Source organism: Narcine bancroftii, chromosome 8 (genome assembly GCF_036971445.1).
Source record: "Narcine bancroftii isolate sNarBan1 chromosome 8, sNarBan1.hap1, whole genome shotgun sequence".
NCBI lineage: Eukaryota > Metazoa > Chordata > Chondrichthyes > Torpediniformes > Narcinidae > Narcine > Narcine bancroftii.
Window position 1 is genome coordinate 61,116,585 of NC_091476.1, and position 16,373 is coordinate 61,132,957.

Sequence of the window (16,373 nt, forward strand, 5' to 3'; positions counted from 1 at the left end):
TATGTTTCCCTCAGGTCAAGCAAAGGGTGAACTTGAGCTACCTACTCCTGACCTGTAACATTATCCTCCTAAAGTTATATCCTAAAGTTTAACATTACATATGTTGAAAGAAGAGAAAATATGCAGATGTTGTTGAAAATTTTCAATAAATATTTAGTTCGGCCCTCGACTTAGTCCAAGATTTTAATTTTGGCCCTCTGTGAATTTGAGTTTGACACCCCTGCCTTACAGAATCAGAATTTAACATCATGAACTTGTCACGAAATTTGGGGTTTTGCAGCAGCATCTCAGGGCGAACATTTCTATAAAAGCAAATAAAAATAGTAGAATAAAAAGAAAAGACAAAGCCAGACAGTGCCTGTGGTTCATTGATCATTCAGGAATCTGAGGGCAGCAGGGAAGAAGCTGTACTTGTGCTCGTCATCAGGCTCCTGGACCTCTTCCCCAATGGGAGTAGAATGAGGAGGGCCTGGCCTGGTTGGTGGGGGTCTTTGAGGATAGAGGCTGCATTTTTAAGACACCACCTCATGTCAATGTCCTTGATGGAGTGAAGTCTGGGGCCTGTGATGTCGCAGGCCGAGTTAACAACCCTCTGGAGTTTATTCTTGTCCTGAGAGTTGGAGCCTCCATACCAGGCAGTGATGCAGCCAGTCAGAATGCTCTCCACGGTCCATCTGTAGAAGTTGTCAGTGACGTCCCGAATCTCCTCAGCCACCTCACAAAGTATTGCTGCTGGCAAGCCTTCTTCATGATTGTTTTGACATGGAGGTTCCAGGACAGATCCTCAGTGATGTTGACCCCCAGGAATTTGAGGTTCTTGACCCTCTCTGCTACTGAGCCCTCAACAAGGACTGGGTCATGTTCCCCTGGCTTCCTCGAACTCCACAATTACCTCCTTGGTTTTGCTGACATTGAATGCAAGGTTGTTGTCATTTACACCATTCAACAAGCCGACCTATCTCCCTCCTGTACGCTTCCTCATTGGCATTTGTGATTCTGCTGATAACCGTGGTGTCACTGGCAAATTTATGGGTATCATTGAATTATGCCCGGCCACACAGTCACGGGTGTAGAGTAAGGTGCGCCTGTGTTGAATGTCATTGAGGAGGAGACATTGTTTCCAATTCGTATTGACGGTGGGCTCCCACTGAGAAAGTCAAGTTTCAGGGGTCCAGAATTTGGAGCTGAGGGAATAATGGTTCCTCCCATCTGTCTTAAATCAACTCACTCCTAGTTTTAAAGCTTGAGTTCTCATCTCTTCCTGCTGGTTGAAAAAACCTCGCCCTATTTCAATCTTATCTTATCCCTTCATAATTTTTTATGACTCAATCCCATCTGATCAATGGAGGCTCTGGATGGCATTGGAAATCGTAGCAAATTCCTACATATGTGTGGTGGAAATTGTGCTGACCAGCTGCGTCACAGCCTGGTATGGGAACACCAATACCCCTGAGTGTACAACCCTTGCAAAAGGTAGTGGACACAGCCCAGGATGTCACAGGCAAAACCCTCCCCACCATCGAGAACATCTACAGGGAATGCTGCCATCGGAGAGCAGCAGTGATCATCAAGGATCCACAACGCCCAGCATACGCTCTGCTCTCGCTGTTGCCGTCAGGAAAGAGGTGTAGATGCTACAAGACTCACACCACCAGGTTCAGGAACAGTTGCTCCCCCTCCACCATCAGACTCCTTAACAACAAACTAAATCAGGGACTCATTTAAGCACTTTATTGATCTTCTTTGTTCGCTCTGTATTGCACAGTCAGTTTGTTTACATTTGTTATCTGTTTACAGTTCTTTGTTTGTTTACATGTTCATGCTGTGGTCAGTTTATTTTTTCCATTTATATTCTGCCACGCCCAGAGGAAAAAAACCTTAGGATTGTATGTGATGTCATAGAACAGTGGTTCTCAACTTTTTCTTGCCAGTCACATCCCACTTTAAGTAATCCCTAGGCCATCAGTGCTCTGTGATTATTAAGGGATTGCTTAAAGTGGTGTATGGGTGGAAATAAAAAGTTTGAAAACCACTGTTTTCATTATTCCTCAAGGACTCATTATGTGCACGGTTTCAGAACTCCAAAGGAAGTGGGCCAATGGTAATTTTCTCAAGCAAAATATTTCAGTAACAATTGAGTCAAGAGCAATGATTATCAACCTTCCCTTCCCACTTACAATCCACCTTAAGCCCTTCAGCTCACAGTGTTGTGCCAACCTAATATCCTACTCTAACAACTGCCTGGAATTTCCCCCCTGCATAACCCTCATGGTATTCATTTCAGTCCTGGGGAAAAAGCCCACACGGTCAATGCCTCTCATCATCTCGTACACCTCCATCAGGTCACCCCTCACCCTCTGTTGCTCCCAGGAGAAAAATTCACTCAACCTCTCCGCACAAGGCGTGCTCTCCAATCCAGGCAGCATCCTTGTGAATCTCCTCTGCACCCTCTCTACACCCTCCACGTCCTTCCTGTAGTGAGGCGACCAGAACTGAACACAATATTCCAAGTGGGATCTGTCCAAAGTTCTGTCTCGCTGCAACCTTATCTCAGGGCTCTTGAACTCGATCCCATGGTTCATGAAGGCCAACCCTCTGTACACCTTCTCAACAAAACTGTCAACCTGTGCAGCAGCTTTGAGTGCCCTGTGGGCATGCAACCCCAAGCACTGTTCCCTCTAAGCTGTGCGTGCGTGCTTGCTCGCGCATGCACACTTTGCAACCAGTGCACAAAGGAAATTAATGTGCGCCCAATAGGTTAGTGACCTAAAATAATGTAGAATAAAATCTTAACCAAATACATTACTTCGTAGAATGCAGTACGTGCATTATATTAAAACATGACAATACAGTTTTATTAGCTATGAGAGATCCGCTGTGCCAAAGTTATCTTAAAGTTTACATTTCCATAAGCATTCAGTGCGCATGTACTTTTGCCACAAGAAAAAGATGAGCACAATGTAAAGTTTTTGCTCCCACTAGCTACTAAATATTAGATGAAACATTGACCCCAAGATCTGTCAGGTGGTCCACACCACTCAGGATCCTCCCATTAACACTGTAATCTGCCATTGAATTTGACCGACCACAATGAATTTCCTTGCATTTTTCCTGGGTTAAACTCCATCTGCCACTCTTAAGCCCAGCTCTGCATCCTGTCAATGTCTCTCTGTAACCTCTGGCAAACCACCATGCATGTACTCTGGTAAACCAGAGTACAAGACTCAAGATTCAATTTATTATAGCGCGTCGTATTACATGAAATTCCTTTCTGCCTGCTGCGAGGCAGACAGATTCGCCAGGAACCTCAGTGGCTCTGACAGTCAGTCTTACAGTCAGAGAGAGAGAGAAGCAAAAGAGAGTCCCCTCCAGAGTCATTGAGTGTCCGCGGATCCGCAGCCCCCGCCGCCACCCAGAGTCCAGTCCAGTCAAACCATCGGCGACCCGAGCTCCAGATCCGGACCCCCCGACGCGGTCAGGGACCCTTTGGCGCCCTCGGCACCATCTCGCACCCCAGCTCCGTTACCTGGCGCCCCTCAGGCCAGTTTCGAGCGGTCCGCAGCCCCTCACGACAACTGCCCGGGCGCCCGCGCTGGTCCCTCAACCGCAGAGCCCCCACCCCTTCACTCCTCTGGCAGCGGAGTGTGCCAGATAGGCGCAGAGTTGAGGTGCGGAGGGGAGATTAAAAGCCTGAAGCCACCCTGCTGGAATTGGAAGGGCAGGAGATGTCACCCGTCTCTGGACAAGGGCAAAAAGTGGGACGACAGCTCCCAGAAGGCGCGGCGCGCCAGCGCATGCGCAGCAGCGGCGGCGGTGAGGTAATGCGAATGTGATGGCGCAAGTGACGAAGGTAGGTAACCAATCAGAAGTGTTTGGGGGGTCACGTGACGTGGGCGGGGCGAGGTTACATTGTGTCAACGCGCGGCTGCAGTGCAATAGCGGAGACGCGGCCCGGGCAACTGATCTAGGCCGGCGGAGGGGAGCGGAGAGGCGGGTTTGCGGCGGTCCCAGTCCCGCTGCCATCAGTCCTGATTCCCCGCAGCCACAGCCGGGGCTAATCCGAGCCGCAGGACCGGGGGTATGGGAGGAGACCCGTTTGATTGACCTGCAATGGCAGGCTCACTGCTGAGCAGCCCAATCCCGAGCTAATCCCACCTGAGAGGGGAGGGAAACCGGGAATATTAGACATCCCGGCCACGGGACACCGAGCTGATCCGAGTGAGGGGACTGGCAATCCTGGGCTCATCCCAGCCACAGGACACCAGTAAAGGGACTGGCAATACCGGATTAATCCCAGCCACGGATCAAGAAGAACCGAACCGGGAATACCGGGCTCATCCCGGCCACGGATCAAGGAGAACCGAACTGGGAATACCGAGCTCATCCCGGCCACGGATTAAGGAGAACGAAACCGGGAATACTGGCCACAGGACACCAATAAAGGGACTGGCAATACTGGATTAATCCCAGCCACGGATCAACGAGAACCGACACCGATCTGATCCCAGTAAGGTGACTGGGAATACTGGACTAATCCCGGCCACCATTCAAGGAGAATCGAGCTCTTCTCAGAAAGAGAACTGGGAATACTAGACTAATCTCAGCCACGGGACCCTGAACTGTTCCCAGTAAGTGAAGTGGGAAGACTAGATTAATCCCAACCACGGATCAAGGAGAACCACGCTGGGAATAACGGACTAATCCCGGCCACGGGAGTCTGAGCTAATCCTGTTAGGGGAAGTGGGAATACTGGACTCATCCCAGCTGCAGGACTGGGAGCACGTGCTCCCAGTATTGAGGTATCTCAATACTGGTCTAATCCCAGATCGAAAACTGGGAACAGGGAATTAATCCCAACAAGAGTTTTGGGAGCATTTGACCTTTCCCAGCTACAAAACCTTTTGTTTCCTCTGTCTGTCTCTCTCCAGTTGCAAAGTCTTCCTTATCCTGTAGCCTGTGGCGAGGGAAGATAGTGACCTCAGAAGTCCACTGCATCAAAAAAGTAGGAATTGAAGGGGGAAGCTGATTTAGGAGCAGCAAAGATTGCTAGGAAACAGGTGGACTGCAGTGACTCTGGGAATAGTAGCGTTGCCGACGAAAGGTGGTCTTGAATTGGGAATACTCAACCGGATAGGTTGGAAAAGCTTGGCAGAAACCTTCCCAGCGTTGCAATAAATCTGTGAGGATAACGAGCTCTGGCAATGAAGAATGTTCTGGGGATGAGGACTGAACATTAGATATTCCTTGGAAGTTGCCCTGAATTTTGTTATATCGGAATCACCCAAGATCAGTGGTGATTTTTTTTTTGTGTGTCCCTACACAGGAACAGACAGAATTTGGAAATTCTGTGAGTCGAAAACTTCTTGTTTTTCTTTTTTTTGTTTTCAATCCCTCTCCACCCAGAAATGGGATCAAGCTAGGAGTGATTGTACAGCCAGCCATCTTCCCTCCACAACCCCTCCACGCCCCTATAGCCCTGAATTGGAGCCAGGGTCGGTTTTGCTTCGCTCCCTGCCCTTATGGAGCCCAAAGTGACATCGCCGGTGACGGCGGCGGAGAAGGTCGACGGGTTTAGCCGCAAGTCAGTGCGCAGGGCCCGGCAGAGGAGATCGCACGGTTCGTCCCAGTTCCGCTATCAGAGCAGTCAGGTGGAGCTCACCCCTCTGCCGCTCCTGAAAGGTAAGGAAGTTGCTGCCATCTTTCCTCCCCTCTCTCTTTTTTCCCCCCTCAACAGAGCAGGTTCCTAGGTTGTCTTGCTCTGTGCCTCCTCCATCGAGGAGGAGGCCCTTTGGCCCAACTCGTCCATGCTGACCACAGTGGCGTTCTGGGCTGGTCCTGCTTGCCTGAGCTTGGCCATATGCTGATAAACCCATCCTATTCATAGATCTGTCCAAATGCCTTTCAAACAGCACAATAGTATTACAAGGGCCACCGACACAGGTTCAAATCCAGCCCTGTCCATCTGTACATTGTCTGCATGGGTTTCCTCCCACTCTCCAAAAATGTATGGGGGGGGAGGTTGTAGGTTAATTGGTATAATTATACGCCATGGGCACGTGGGCCACAAGGATGTGTTATCGTGCTGAATGTCTAAATTATTTTTTAAAATTATTAGCTTTGTGATTGTACCCACTTCTACACTGATTCCAGATATGAATATTATAGAATATTATAGTGCAGTTACAGGCCATTTGGCCCTTCTAATCCATGCCGAACTGTTATTCTACCTGCATCCTCCTATGCATATACCTGTCCAAACTCTTCTTAAATGCTAAAATTAAGCCCGCATTCACCACCTCAGCCGGCAACTCGTTCCGCACTCTCTGTGTAAAGAAGTTCCTCCTTATGTTTCCCCAAAACTTTTCCCCCTTGACCCATGTCCTCTGTATCTCACCTATCCTAAGTAGAAAAAGCCTATCGACATTTACTCTTTCTATCACCTAATACCTCTATCAAATCTCCCCTCGTTCTTCTACACTCCAGGGAATAAAGTCCTCACCAGTTTAACCTTTCCTGAAGCCCAGGGATCATCCTTGTAAATTTTCTCTGCAATCTTTTTTTTTAATCCTATTGATAACTTTCCTGTAGTTAGGTGACCACCCTTCGAGTGAAAAAAAAAGTATTTTCCTACTCTCACTCTTCCTGTCCAAGTATCTGCATTCCGATGTTCTCCTAGTTCTAAAGCATCCTCTGGCAGATCATTCCAGAGATGGTCCACACTGAATAGGGAAAAAATGTCCCTCCTCAATCTTTCCCCCTCTCCCTCAGTCTCTCCCCCTCTCCCTCAGTCTCTCCCCCTCTCCCTCAGTCTCTCCCCCTCTCCCTCAGTCTCTCCCCCTCTCCCTCAGTCTCTCCCCCTCTCCCTCAGTCTCTCCCCCTCTCCCTCAGTCTCTCCCCCTCTCCCTCAGTCTCTCCCCCTCTCCCTCAGTCTCTCCCCCAGTCTCTCCCCCTCTCCCTCAGTCTCTCCCCCTCTCCCTCAGTCTCTCCCCCTCTCCCTCAGTCTCTCCCCCTCTCCCTCAGTCTCTCCCCCTCTCCCTCAGTCTCTCCCCCTCTCCCTCAGTCTCTCCCCCTCTCCCTCAGTCTCTCCCCCTCTCCCTCAGTCTCTCCCCCTCTCCCTCAGTGTCTCTCCCCCTCTCCCTCAGTGTCTCTCCCCCTCTCCCTCAGTCTCTCCCCCTCTCCCTCAGTCTCTCCCCCTCTCCCTCAGTCTCTCCCCTCTCCCTCAGTCTCTCCCCTCTCCCTCAGTCTCTCCCCCTCACCCTCAGTCTCTCCCCCTCACCCTCAGTCTCTCCCCCTCACCCTCAGTCTCTCCCCCTCACCCTCAGTCTCTCCCCCTCACCCTCAGACTCTCACCCTCACCCTCAGTCTCTCCCTCAGTCTCTCCCCCTCTCCCTCAGTCTCTCCCCCTCTCCCTCAGTCTCTCCCCCTCTCCCTCAGTCTCTCCCGCTCTCCCTCAGTCTCTCCCCCTCTCCCTCAGACTCTCCCCCTCTCCCTCAGACTCTCCCCCTCTCCCTCAGTCTCTCCCCCTCTCCCTCAGTCTCTCCCCCTCTCCCTCAGTCTCTCCCCCTCTCCCTCAGTCTCTCCCCCTCTCCCTCAGTCTCCCCCTCTCCCTCAGTCTCCCCCTCTCCCTCAGTCTCCCCCTCTCCCTCAGTCTCTCCCCCTCTCCCTCAGTCTCTCCCCCTCTCCCTCAGTCTCTCCCCCTCCTCCCTCAGTCTCTCCCCCTCTCCCTCAGTCTCTCCCCCTCTCCCTCAGTCTCTCCCCCTCTCCCTCACTCTCCCCCTCTCCCTCACTCTCCCCCTCTCCCTCACTCTCCCCCTCTCCCTCACTCTCCCCCTCTCCCTCACTCTCCCCCTCTCCCTCAGTCTCTCCTTCAGTCTCTCCCTCAGTCTCTCCCTCAGTCTCTCCCCCTCTCCCTCAGTCTCTCCCCCCTCTCCCTCAGTCTCTCCCCCTCTCCCTCAGTCTCTCCCCCTCTCCCTCAGTCTCTCCCCCTCTCCCTCAGTCTCTCCCCCCGTCTCTCCCCCCGTCTCTCCCCCCGTCTCTCCCCCCGTCTCTCCCCCCGTCTCTCCCCCCGTCTCTCCCCCCGTCTCTCCCCCCGTCTCTCCCCCCGTCTCTCCCCCACTCTCCCCCAGCCTCTCCCCCAGCCTCTGCCCCAGCCTCTCCCTCGGAGTTCTCCCCCCCCCTCGTTCTCCCCCCCCCTCGGAGTTCTCCCCCCCTCGGAGTTCTCCCCCCCCTCGGAGTTCTGCCCCCCCTCGGAGTTCTCCCCCCCCTCGTTCTCCCCCCCCCTCGGAGTTCTCCCCCCCCTCGGAGTTCTCCCCCCCCTCGGAGTTCTCCCCCCCTCGGAGTTCTCCCCCCCCCTCGGAGTTCTCCCCCCCCTCGGAGTTCTCCCCCCCCTCGGAGTTCTCCCCCCCCCTCGGAGTTCTCCCCCCCCCTCGGAGTTCTCCCCCCCTCGGAGTTCTCCCCCCCCCTCGGAGTTCTCCCCCCCCCCCTCGGAGTTCTCCCCTCCTCGGAGTCCTTCCCCCCCCCCTCGGAGTCCCTCCCCCCCCCCCCTCGGAGTCCTCCCCCCCCCCTCGGAGTCCTCCCCCCCCCTCGGAGTCCTCCCCCCCCTCCTCGGAGTCCTCCCCCCCCCCCCCTCGGAGTCCTCCCCCCCCTCCTCGGAGTCCTCCCCCCCCTCCTCGGAGTCCTCCCCCCCCCTCAGAGTCCTCCCCCCCACCCCTCAGTGTACTCCCCCCCTCCGTATCTCCCCTCTCACCCTTCCTCTCCAAATATCTGTTCAAATGCTTTCTGGACATAATTGTAACCACTTCCAATGACGGCTCATTCCAGAGTCAGGCCACCCCGAGTGAAAAGGTGCTCCCTCTTAAATCTCTCCCTTCTCTCCTTAAATCTGTTGCCTCTTGAGCTCTCAAATTGTCTACTCTTGGGGGTGGAAAAAAAGACACTGAGCTTTACCCATGTCCTTCCTGCTTTTATAAAACTCTGCCTCCTGCACTCCAGGTGTTAAAGGCCCAGCCTAGCTATAGAGAGATAGATTAAGAGAACAGGCAAAGAGGTGAAATGCAGTGTGGAAAGTGCACGGTTATGCACTTTGGTAGAAGAATTAGACGGGTGGTGGAAAGGGACTTGGGTGTCCTCGTGCAGGATACCCTAAAGGTTAACCTCCAGGTTGAGTTGGTGGTGAAGCAGGTGAATGCAATGTTAGCATTCATTTCTAATGAGACATCATACAAGAGCACTCTGTAAAGCACTGCTGAGACCTCACTGTGCACAGTTTTGGGTGCTGCATTTGAGAATAGAAGTGCTGGTGTTGGAGAGGATTTACAAGAATGATACCATAAATGAAAGGGTTAACCCAGTGGTGCTTTTTTTTCAAACTGCTCCCTGAACTCACATTCCACCTTCAGTAATCCCTATGCCTTAAGTGCTCTGTGATTAGTAAGGGATTGCTTAAGGTGGTTTATGGGTGGGAAGGGAAGGTTGAGAATCACTGCTCCAGACCCAATTGTTAATGAAATATTTTGGTCGAGGAAAAATTGTCATTGGCCCATTTCCTTTGGAGTTCTGAAACCGTGCATATAACGAGTCAATAAGGGACAATTAAAATGGTGGTTTTCAAACCTTTTCCTTTCCACTCACAGACCACCTTAAGCAACCCCTTACTAATCACAGAGCACCTATGACACAGGGATTGCTTAATGTGAGTTTAGTGGGGCAGTTTGAAATCAGCTGGGTTAGGGTATGAGGAACAATTGCCAGATCTTGGACTGAACTCGTTAGAGTACTGAGGGGAGGGGAACCTTGTCAAGGTATTTTGAATCCTGAAAGGCCTGGACAGAGTAAATGTGGCAAGGATATTTCCCATGGTAGGGGGAGTCAAGGACCAAGAGGGTACAACTTCGAGATAAAAAGGCATCAATTTTTTAAAATTTTAAATGTAGACATACAGAATGGTAACTGGCAATTTCAGTCCACAATCCCAAGCCGCCCAATTAACCTACAACCCCCGGTACGTTTTGGTGGGTGGAAGGAAACCACACAGACATGAGGAGAACGTACAAACTCCTTACAGATAGCGCCGCATTTGAACTCTGGACTCGATCGCTGGCACAGTAACAGCCCGCTACACTAACTGTGCTGGTTGAAAGATTTCTTTAGTCAGAGGCTTGTGAGTCTTCAGGGCTTTTCTCTTTGGAGCAAAGAACGATGAGAGGTTGGTTAATAAACATCTGCAAGATTATGAGAGCCATAAGGTGGATGGCCAGCACCTGTTTCCCAGGGCATCAAACACCAGAGGACGTCTGGACAGACTGAAGGGAAGAAAGTTTAGGGGAGAGATCAGGGGTAAGTTTTTTTTGCACAGAGTTGTGGCTGCCTGGAATGCCTTGCTAGGGGTGGTGGTGGAGGCTGGAACAATATTTAAGATACATGGACAGAAGAAAAAATGAGGGTTATAAACTAGGAAGGGTTTTGTTTTTTTTGTTAGGTATATATGGGTTAGCATAACATTGTAGGCTTAAGGGCCTGTACTGTGCTGTAGTATTTTATGTTATGAAGGTCAATATGCCAAAAGCTCTCTTTACTACCTAATCGACCTGTAACGGCACTTTCAGAGATCTGTATTCCCTGATCTCTCTGTTCTACTGCACTCCTCATTTCCATATCATTTACCGTGTTTGTCTCTCCGTGGCATTTCCTCCAAAAGTGCAATTCCTCACACTTCTCCACATTAAATCCCACCTGCCAATTTGTAGCCCGTTTTCCCAGCTGGTGCAAGCTTTGAAAGACTCCTTGGGGGGGGGGGGTTTCCGTTGGGCGGATGCACTACAGGCCATTTACGGGCTTCTCACTGGTAGGTTAGGTACTCCCAGGCTGAAGGACACTCATTCACGCCCACCTTCTGCCTCGTTGTTTCCGCCAGCACAGACCTCCTCTCCAGCAATGGTTCCCTGGCCAGTGCTCGATTCCATGTCCAACCGCCTGGCTGCCAAAATCACGGGCCTCACCGCGGGCCCCCTATCGTGTCCTTGGTTTGGTCACAGTGGGCCAAGGAGGGGCTCGGGACCTTTCCCTGACCCGCCGGCCGCCAGCACAGGGCCGGGTTCGAAGGAGTGCTCAAGTGGGTCGGGCGGCACAGTTAGCACAGCGCCCCAGGTTGAAATCCGATGCTGTCCATAAGGAGTTTGTACGCTCACCATGTGCCTGCATGGGTTTCCTCCCACCCTTCAAAACCTATTAATTGGTGTAATTGGGTGGCACAGGCTCGTGGGCTGGAAGGGCCTGTTTCTGTGCTGTATGTCGAAACATTTTAAATAATCCAACATCAGAAATATAGGAAGGTACTAAAACCTTCCATAACCTGGAATATTGTGTTCAATACTGGTCACCTCTTTATAGGAAGGATGTGGAAGCTGTGGAGATGGTGCAGAGCAGGTTGACCAGGATGTTGCCTGGATTGGAGAAGCAGGTTTGACAGAGGTAGGGCTTTTCTCTTTGGAACGACAGAGGATGAGAGATAACTTAATCGAGGTCTGCAAGATTATGAGGGGGTGAGAGAGGGTGGACAGCCAGCACCATTTTCCCGGTGCAAGTAGCAAATAGCAGAGGACATTTGTTCAAGGTGAGAGGAAGAACGTTTAGGGGAGGTGTCGGGTAAGTTAGTGGGTGCCTGGAATTCATTGCCAAGGGGCAGCGGTGGGAGGCTGGAATAATAGGGACATACAAACGGCCCTTAGATGGGCACATGGATAGAAGGAAAATAAGAGGGTTATGCATGTAAGGGAGGGGAGGGTTAGATTGTTGTGAAGTAGGTTTACACTGGTCGGCAGAACGCTGTGGACCGAAGGGGCTGAGCTGTGCCATCACAAAGACATGGGAGCAGGAGTTGGCCATCCGACCCATCGAGCAGCATTAAAAACAGCACAAGTACACTAAATAGCGGAGTTTAATCCTCAAATGGCTCTGGGATAGAAACTGTCCTTGAGTCTGTTCGTCTGCAACTTAATGGGCCTGTATCATCTCCCCGAGGGCAATAGGTCAAACAGATGATGGCTGCCTTCCTGATACAGTGAGATCGAAACAAATCCTTCAAAGGGGACAAGAATCACCCATGATCTTCTGGGCCGCTTTGATAACCCTCTGAAGATCCCTCTTGTCTGCCGCTGCACTGCTGGCAAACCATGCGGGAATGCAGGAAGCCAGCGCACTTTCAACAGAGCAGCAATAGAAGGACACCAATAAGTTTTCCTGTAGATTGATTCTCCTAACGATTGTCAGGAAATGGAGACATTGATGTGCCTTTTTGATTATAGTAGTCCAAGACAAGTACGTTGCCAGGAACTTAAAAGTCATGACCCTTTCCACACAGTCCCCAGTAATAAATAGTGGGGCTGGGGCTGTGCTGTTCCTCCCGAAATCTATTATGAACTCTTTCGTCTTCAAGATTCCCCGACTGTGTAAAAATCTATCCAACCTTGTCTTAAATATATTCACCAAGGCCGCCTCCACTGCTTCATCAGGCAGTGAATCCCTGGATCTTCAGGCCATGTTCGCTGGTTCGATAATGTTCTGTTCTATTATACCGGGACCTTGGAAATGGCGCACACTGCTTCTGGGTAGACAAAAGCTGCTAATGGAGTGTACTTCTATATCAAGATTCTTCCTTGATGCAGCCAACCACATCCTTGTCGAGTTGAACTATAATAGCTAATTGAATGAAATTAAAAGAGAAGGCAGATTAAAAAGTATTCCCAGTAATCCTAGTGCAAAATTCAAGGGGTTGTGCAGGCTGCAGTTATTTCTTCCATAAACCAAGCGCATGTAGCCTCAGACAAGGTGGAACTCTGGGGCTGCTGGCCATCAGGGAAAGAAGATTCTGTCGGTCGGGCAGCATCTGTGGAAAAGAAAGCAGTCCTCTTCTGGGTTGATCAGAACTCAGGGAAGGGCCCCATTGCCTTGGGGAGATCTGCTTTTTCTTGGGCAAATGGCTTGTGCTAATGGGTTGGACAAGAGGCGGCTGAACTGCCTGCAGGGGCCCTCTCCGCAGGGGCCCTCTCCTCAGTTTGACCCTCCCTGGATTGGAGAAAGATGCATGCTGTGGACCTGCAGACGAGATTACTTGGGGCAGCAGTTGTCAGGACGGACCCGCCACCTCTGCAGTGAATTTTTGCAATTCCAAAGCGAGAAAGTGCAACTCCGAAGCCTGGCCAAGCAGTTCAACAAGGTCGCAGCAGATCTGGCTGTGGACTCAGCACCACTTACCCCGCCGCCTTTCCCCATAGCCAGGCCCAGCGCGGGCCCATCCGCAGATGTCCATGCGACGAGCCGCCTTAAGAAGGCAGCTGTCGTCCTCAAGGGCCCCCCGTCGCCCTGGTCACAACCTCGGCTCACCACTGCCTTCAGGCCCCAGGTTCAAGAACAGTTTGTTTCCAACAGCGATCAGGCTGTTGAACCTCCCCTTATTACACTGATCTGGGTCTGCTCTGACACCCTCCCCCTCACCCCTCCCTCACCATTTTGATCAGGCACCTGACTACATTTCGATGAAGGCCTCAAGCCTGAAATGTTGGTTATGTATCTATACCTTTGCAACATAAACGCTGTTTTACCTGCTGAGTTTATCGAACAAATGTTTTAACTGAATATGATCTTTTGTGTTTAGTGATTATCTTTTTAATTCAATTCTTTAGTATGCAGTTGTTTTTCAATTTTTTTTAACAACATGCTGTTCATTTGCTTCTCTTCAACCATTTCATTCATTTCAAATTATGTATACAGGGTATGCAGTGCTTCACATCCACAATACGTTCTGTGAAATTGGGCGTTATGCTATGTGGACGTCATGCAAACACCATATTATATACTTAGCAAAGCTTTATGGGATATTGTATTGTACCTATAATCTTTTTATTTGTTAGTAGGGATTAATATGGGGGCTATGGGGAGAGAGGAGGGCAGTGGGATCAGTGTGAGGACTAACACGGGGCTGTGAGGGGAGAGACTGGTGGTGGGATCAGTGTGGGGACCGACACAGGGCTGTGAGGAGCGGGCGGGGCAGTGGGATCAGTGTGGGGACCGAAACGGGACAGTGGGATCAGTGTGGCGACCGAAACGGGGCAGTGGGATCAGTGTGGCGACCGAAACGGGGCAGTGGGATCAGTGTGGCAACCGAAACGGGGCAGTGGGATCAGTGTGGCGATCGACACGGGGCTGTGAGGAGAGACCAGGGCAGTGGGATCAGTGTGGGGAGATAGCGGGGCAGTGGGATCAGTGTGGGGAGATAGCGGGGCAGTGGGATCAGTGTGGGGAGATAGCGGGGCAGTGGGATCAGTGTGGGGACTGATACAGGGCTGTGGGATCAGCGTGGGGACTGATACAGGGCTGTGGGATCAGCGTGGGGACTGATACAGGGCTGTGGGATCAGTGTGGGGACCAACGCAGGGCTGTGAGGAGAGAGAATGGGCAGTGTGATCAGTGTGGGGACTGACACAGGGCTGTAGGGAGCAAGGGAGACAGTGGGATCGGTGTGGGGACCGACACGGGGCTGTGGGGAGAGAACGGGGTAGTGGGATCAGTTTGGGGACTGATACAGGTAGAGAGGGGCATTGGGATTAGTGTGGGGACTGACATGGGGTTGTGGGGAGAGAGCGGGGCTGTGGGATCAGTGTGGGCACTAATACAGGTAGATAGTGGGGCATTGGGATCAGTGTGTGGACTGAACAGGGCTGTGAGGAGTGAGTGGGATCAGTGTGGGGACCGACATGGGGCTGTGGGGAGAGAACGGGGCAGTGGGATCAGTGTGGGGACCAACACGGGGCAGTAGGGAGAGAGCAGGGTAGTGGGATCAGTATGGGCACCGACACGGGGCTGTGAGGAGAGAGCGGGGCAGTGGGATTAGTGTGGAGAGGAGACCGACATGGGGCTGTGAGGAGAGACCAGGGCAGTGGGATCAGTGTGGGCACCGACACGGGGCTGTGAGGAGAGAGCGGGGCAGTGGGATAAGTGTGGAGAGGAGAACGACATGGGGCTGTGAGGAGAGACCAGGGCAGTGGGATTCATGTGGGCACCGACACGGGGCTGTGAGGAGAGAGCGGGCAGTGGGATAAGTGTGGAGAGGAGACCGACACGGGGCTGTGAGGAGAGACCAGGGTAGTGGGATCAGTGTGGGGAGATAGCGGGGCAGTGGGATCAGTGTGGGGAGATAGCGGGGCAGTGGGATCAGTGTGGGGAGATAGCGGGGCAGTGGGATCAGTGTGGGGAGATAGCGGGGCAGTGGGATCAGTGTGGGGAGATAACGAGGCAGTGGGATCAGTGTGGGGACCGACGGCGCTGTGAGGAGAGAGCAGGCCAGTGGGATAAGTGTGGGGACTGATACAGGGCTGTGGGATCAGTGTGGGGACTGATACAGGGCTGTGGGATCAGTGTGGGGACTGATACAGGGCTGTGGGATCAGTGTGGGGACTGATACAGGGCTGTGGGATCAGTGTGGGGACTGATACAGGGCTGAGGAATCAGTGTGGGGACCAACACAGGGCTGTGAGGAGAGAGAATGGGGCAGTGTGATCAGTGTGGGGACTGACACAGGGCTGTAGGGAGCGAGGGGGACAGTGGGATCGTTGTGGGGACCGACACGGGGCTGTGGGGAGAGAACAGGGTAGTGGGATCAGTTTGGGGACTGATACAGGTAGAGAGTGGGGCATTGGGATCAGTGTGGGGACTGACATGGGGTTGTGGGGAGAGAGCGGGGCTGTGGGATCAGTGTGGGCACTAATACAGGTAGAGAGTGGGGCATTGGGATCAGTGTGTGGACTGACACAGGGCTGTGAGGAGTGAGTGGGATCAGTGTGGGGACCGACATGGGGCTGTGGGGAGAGAACGGGGCAGTGGGATCAGTGTGGGGACCAACACGGGGCAGTAGGGAGAGAGCAGGGTAGTGGGATCAGTATGGGTACCGACACGGGGCTGTGAGGAGAGAGCGGGGCAGTGGGATTAGTGTGGAGAGGAGACCGACATGGGGCTGTGAGGAGAGACCAGGGCAGTGGGATCAGTGTGGGCACCGACATGGGGCTGTGAGGAGAGAGCGGGGCAGTGGGATAAGTGTGGAGAGGAGAACGACATGGGGCTGTGAGGAGAGACCAGGGCAGTGGGATCAGTGTGGGCACCGACACGGGGCTGTGAGGAGAGAGCGGGGCAGTGGGATAAGTGTGGAGAGGAGACCGACACGGGGCTGTGAGGAGAGACCAGGGTAGTGGGATCAGTGTGGGGAGATAGCGGGGCAGTGGGATCAGTGTGGGGAGATAGCGGGGCAGTGGGATCAGTGTGGGGAGATAGCGGGGCAGTGGGATCAGTGTGGGGAGATAGCGGGGCAGTGGGATCAGTGTGGG

At 52.5% G+C, this 16,373-nt stretch overlaps 1 protein-coding gene across 6 annotated transcripts in view; it reads left to right on the forward strand.

The window, feature by feature from the left end:
- Positions 1–16,373, forward strand: part of ppp2r5b (protein phosphatase 2, regulatory subunit B', beta) — a 183,108-nt gene that overhangs the window by 111,194 nt on the left and 55,541 nt on the right. Inside the window, exon 1 of one of the 6 annotated variants that reach the window (XM_069893820.1) lies at positions 3,908–5,679. The exons of 4 other annotated variants lie outside the window; for them this stretch is intronic. In XM_069893820.1, coding sequence (XP_069749921.1) covers positions 5,520–5,679 — 160 coding nt within the window. In that variant the 5' untranslated portion in view covers positions 3,908–5,519. Of the gene's footprint in view, positions 1–3,907; positions 5,680–16,373 lie in introns of those variants that run through there. One more of the 6 variants, XM_069893818.1, reaches the window with a different exon arrangement.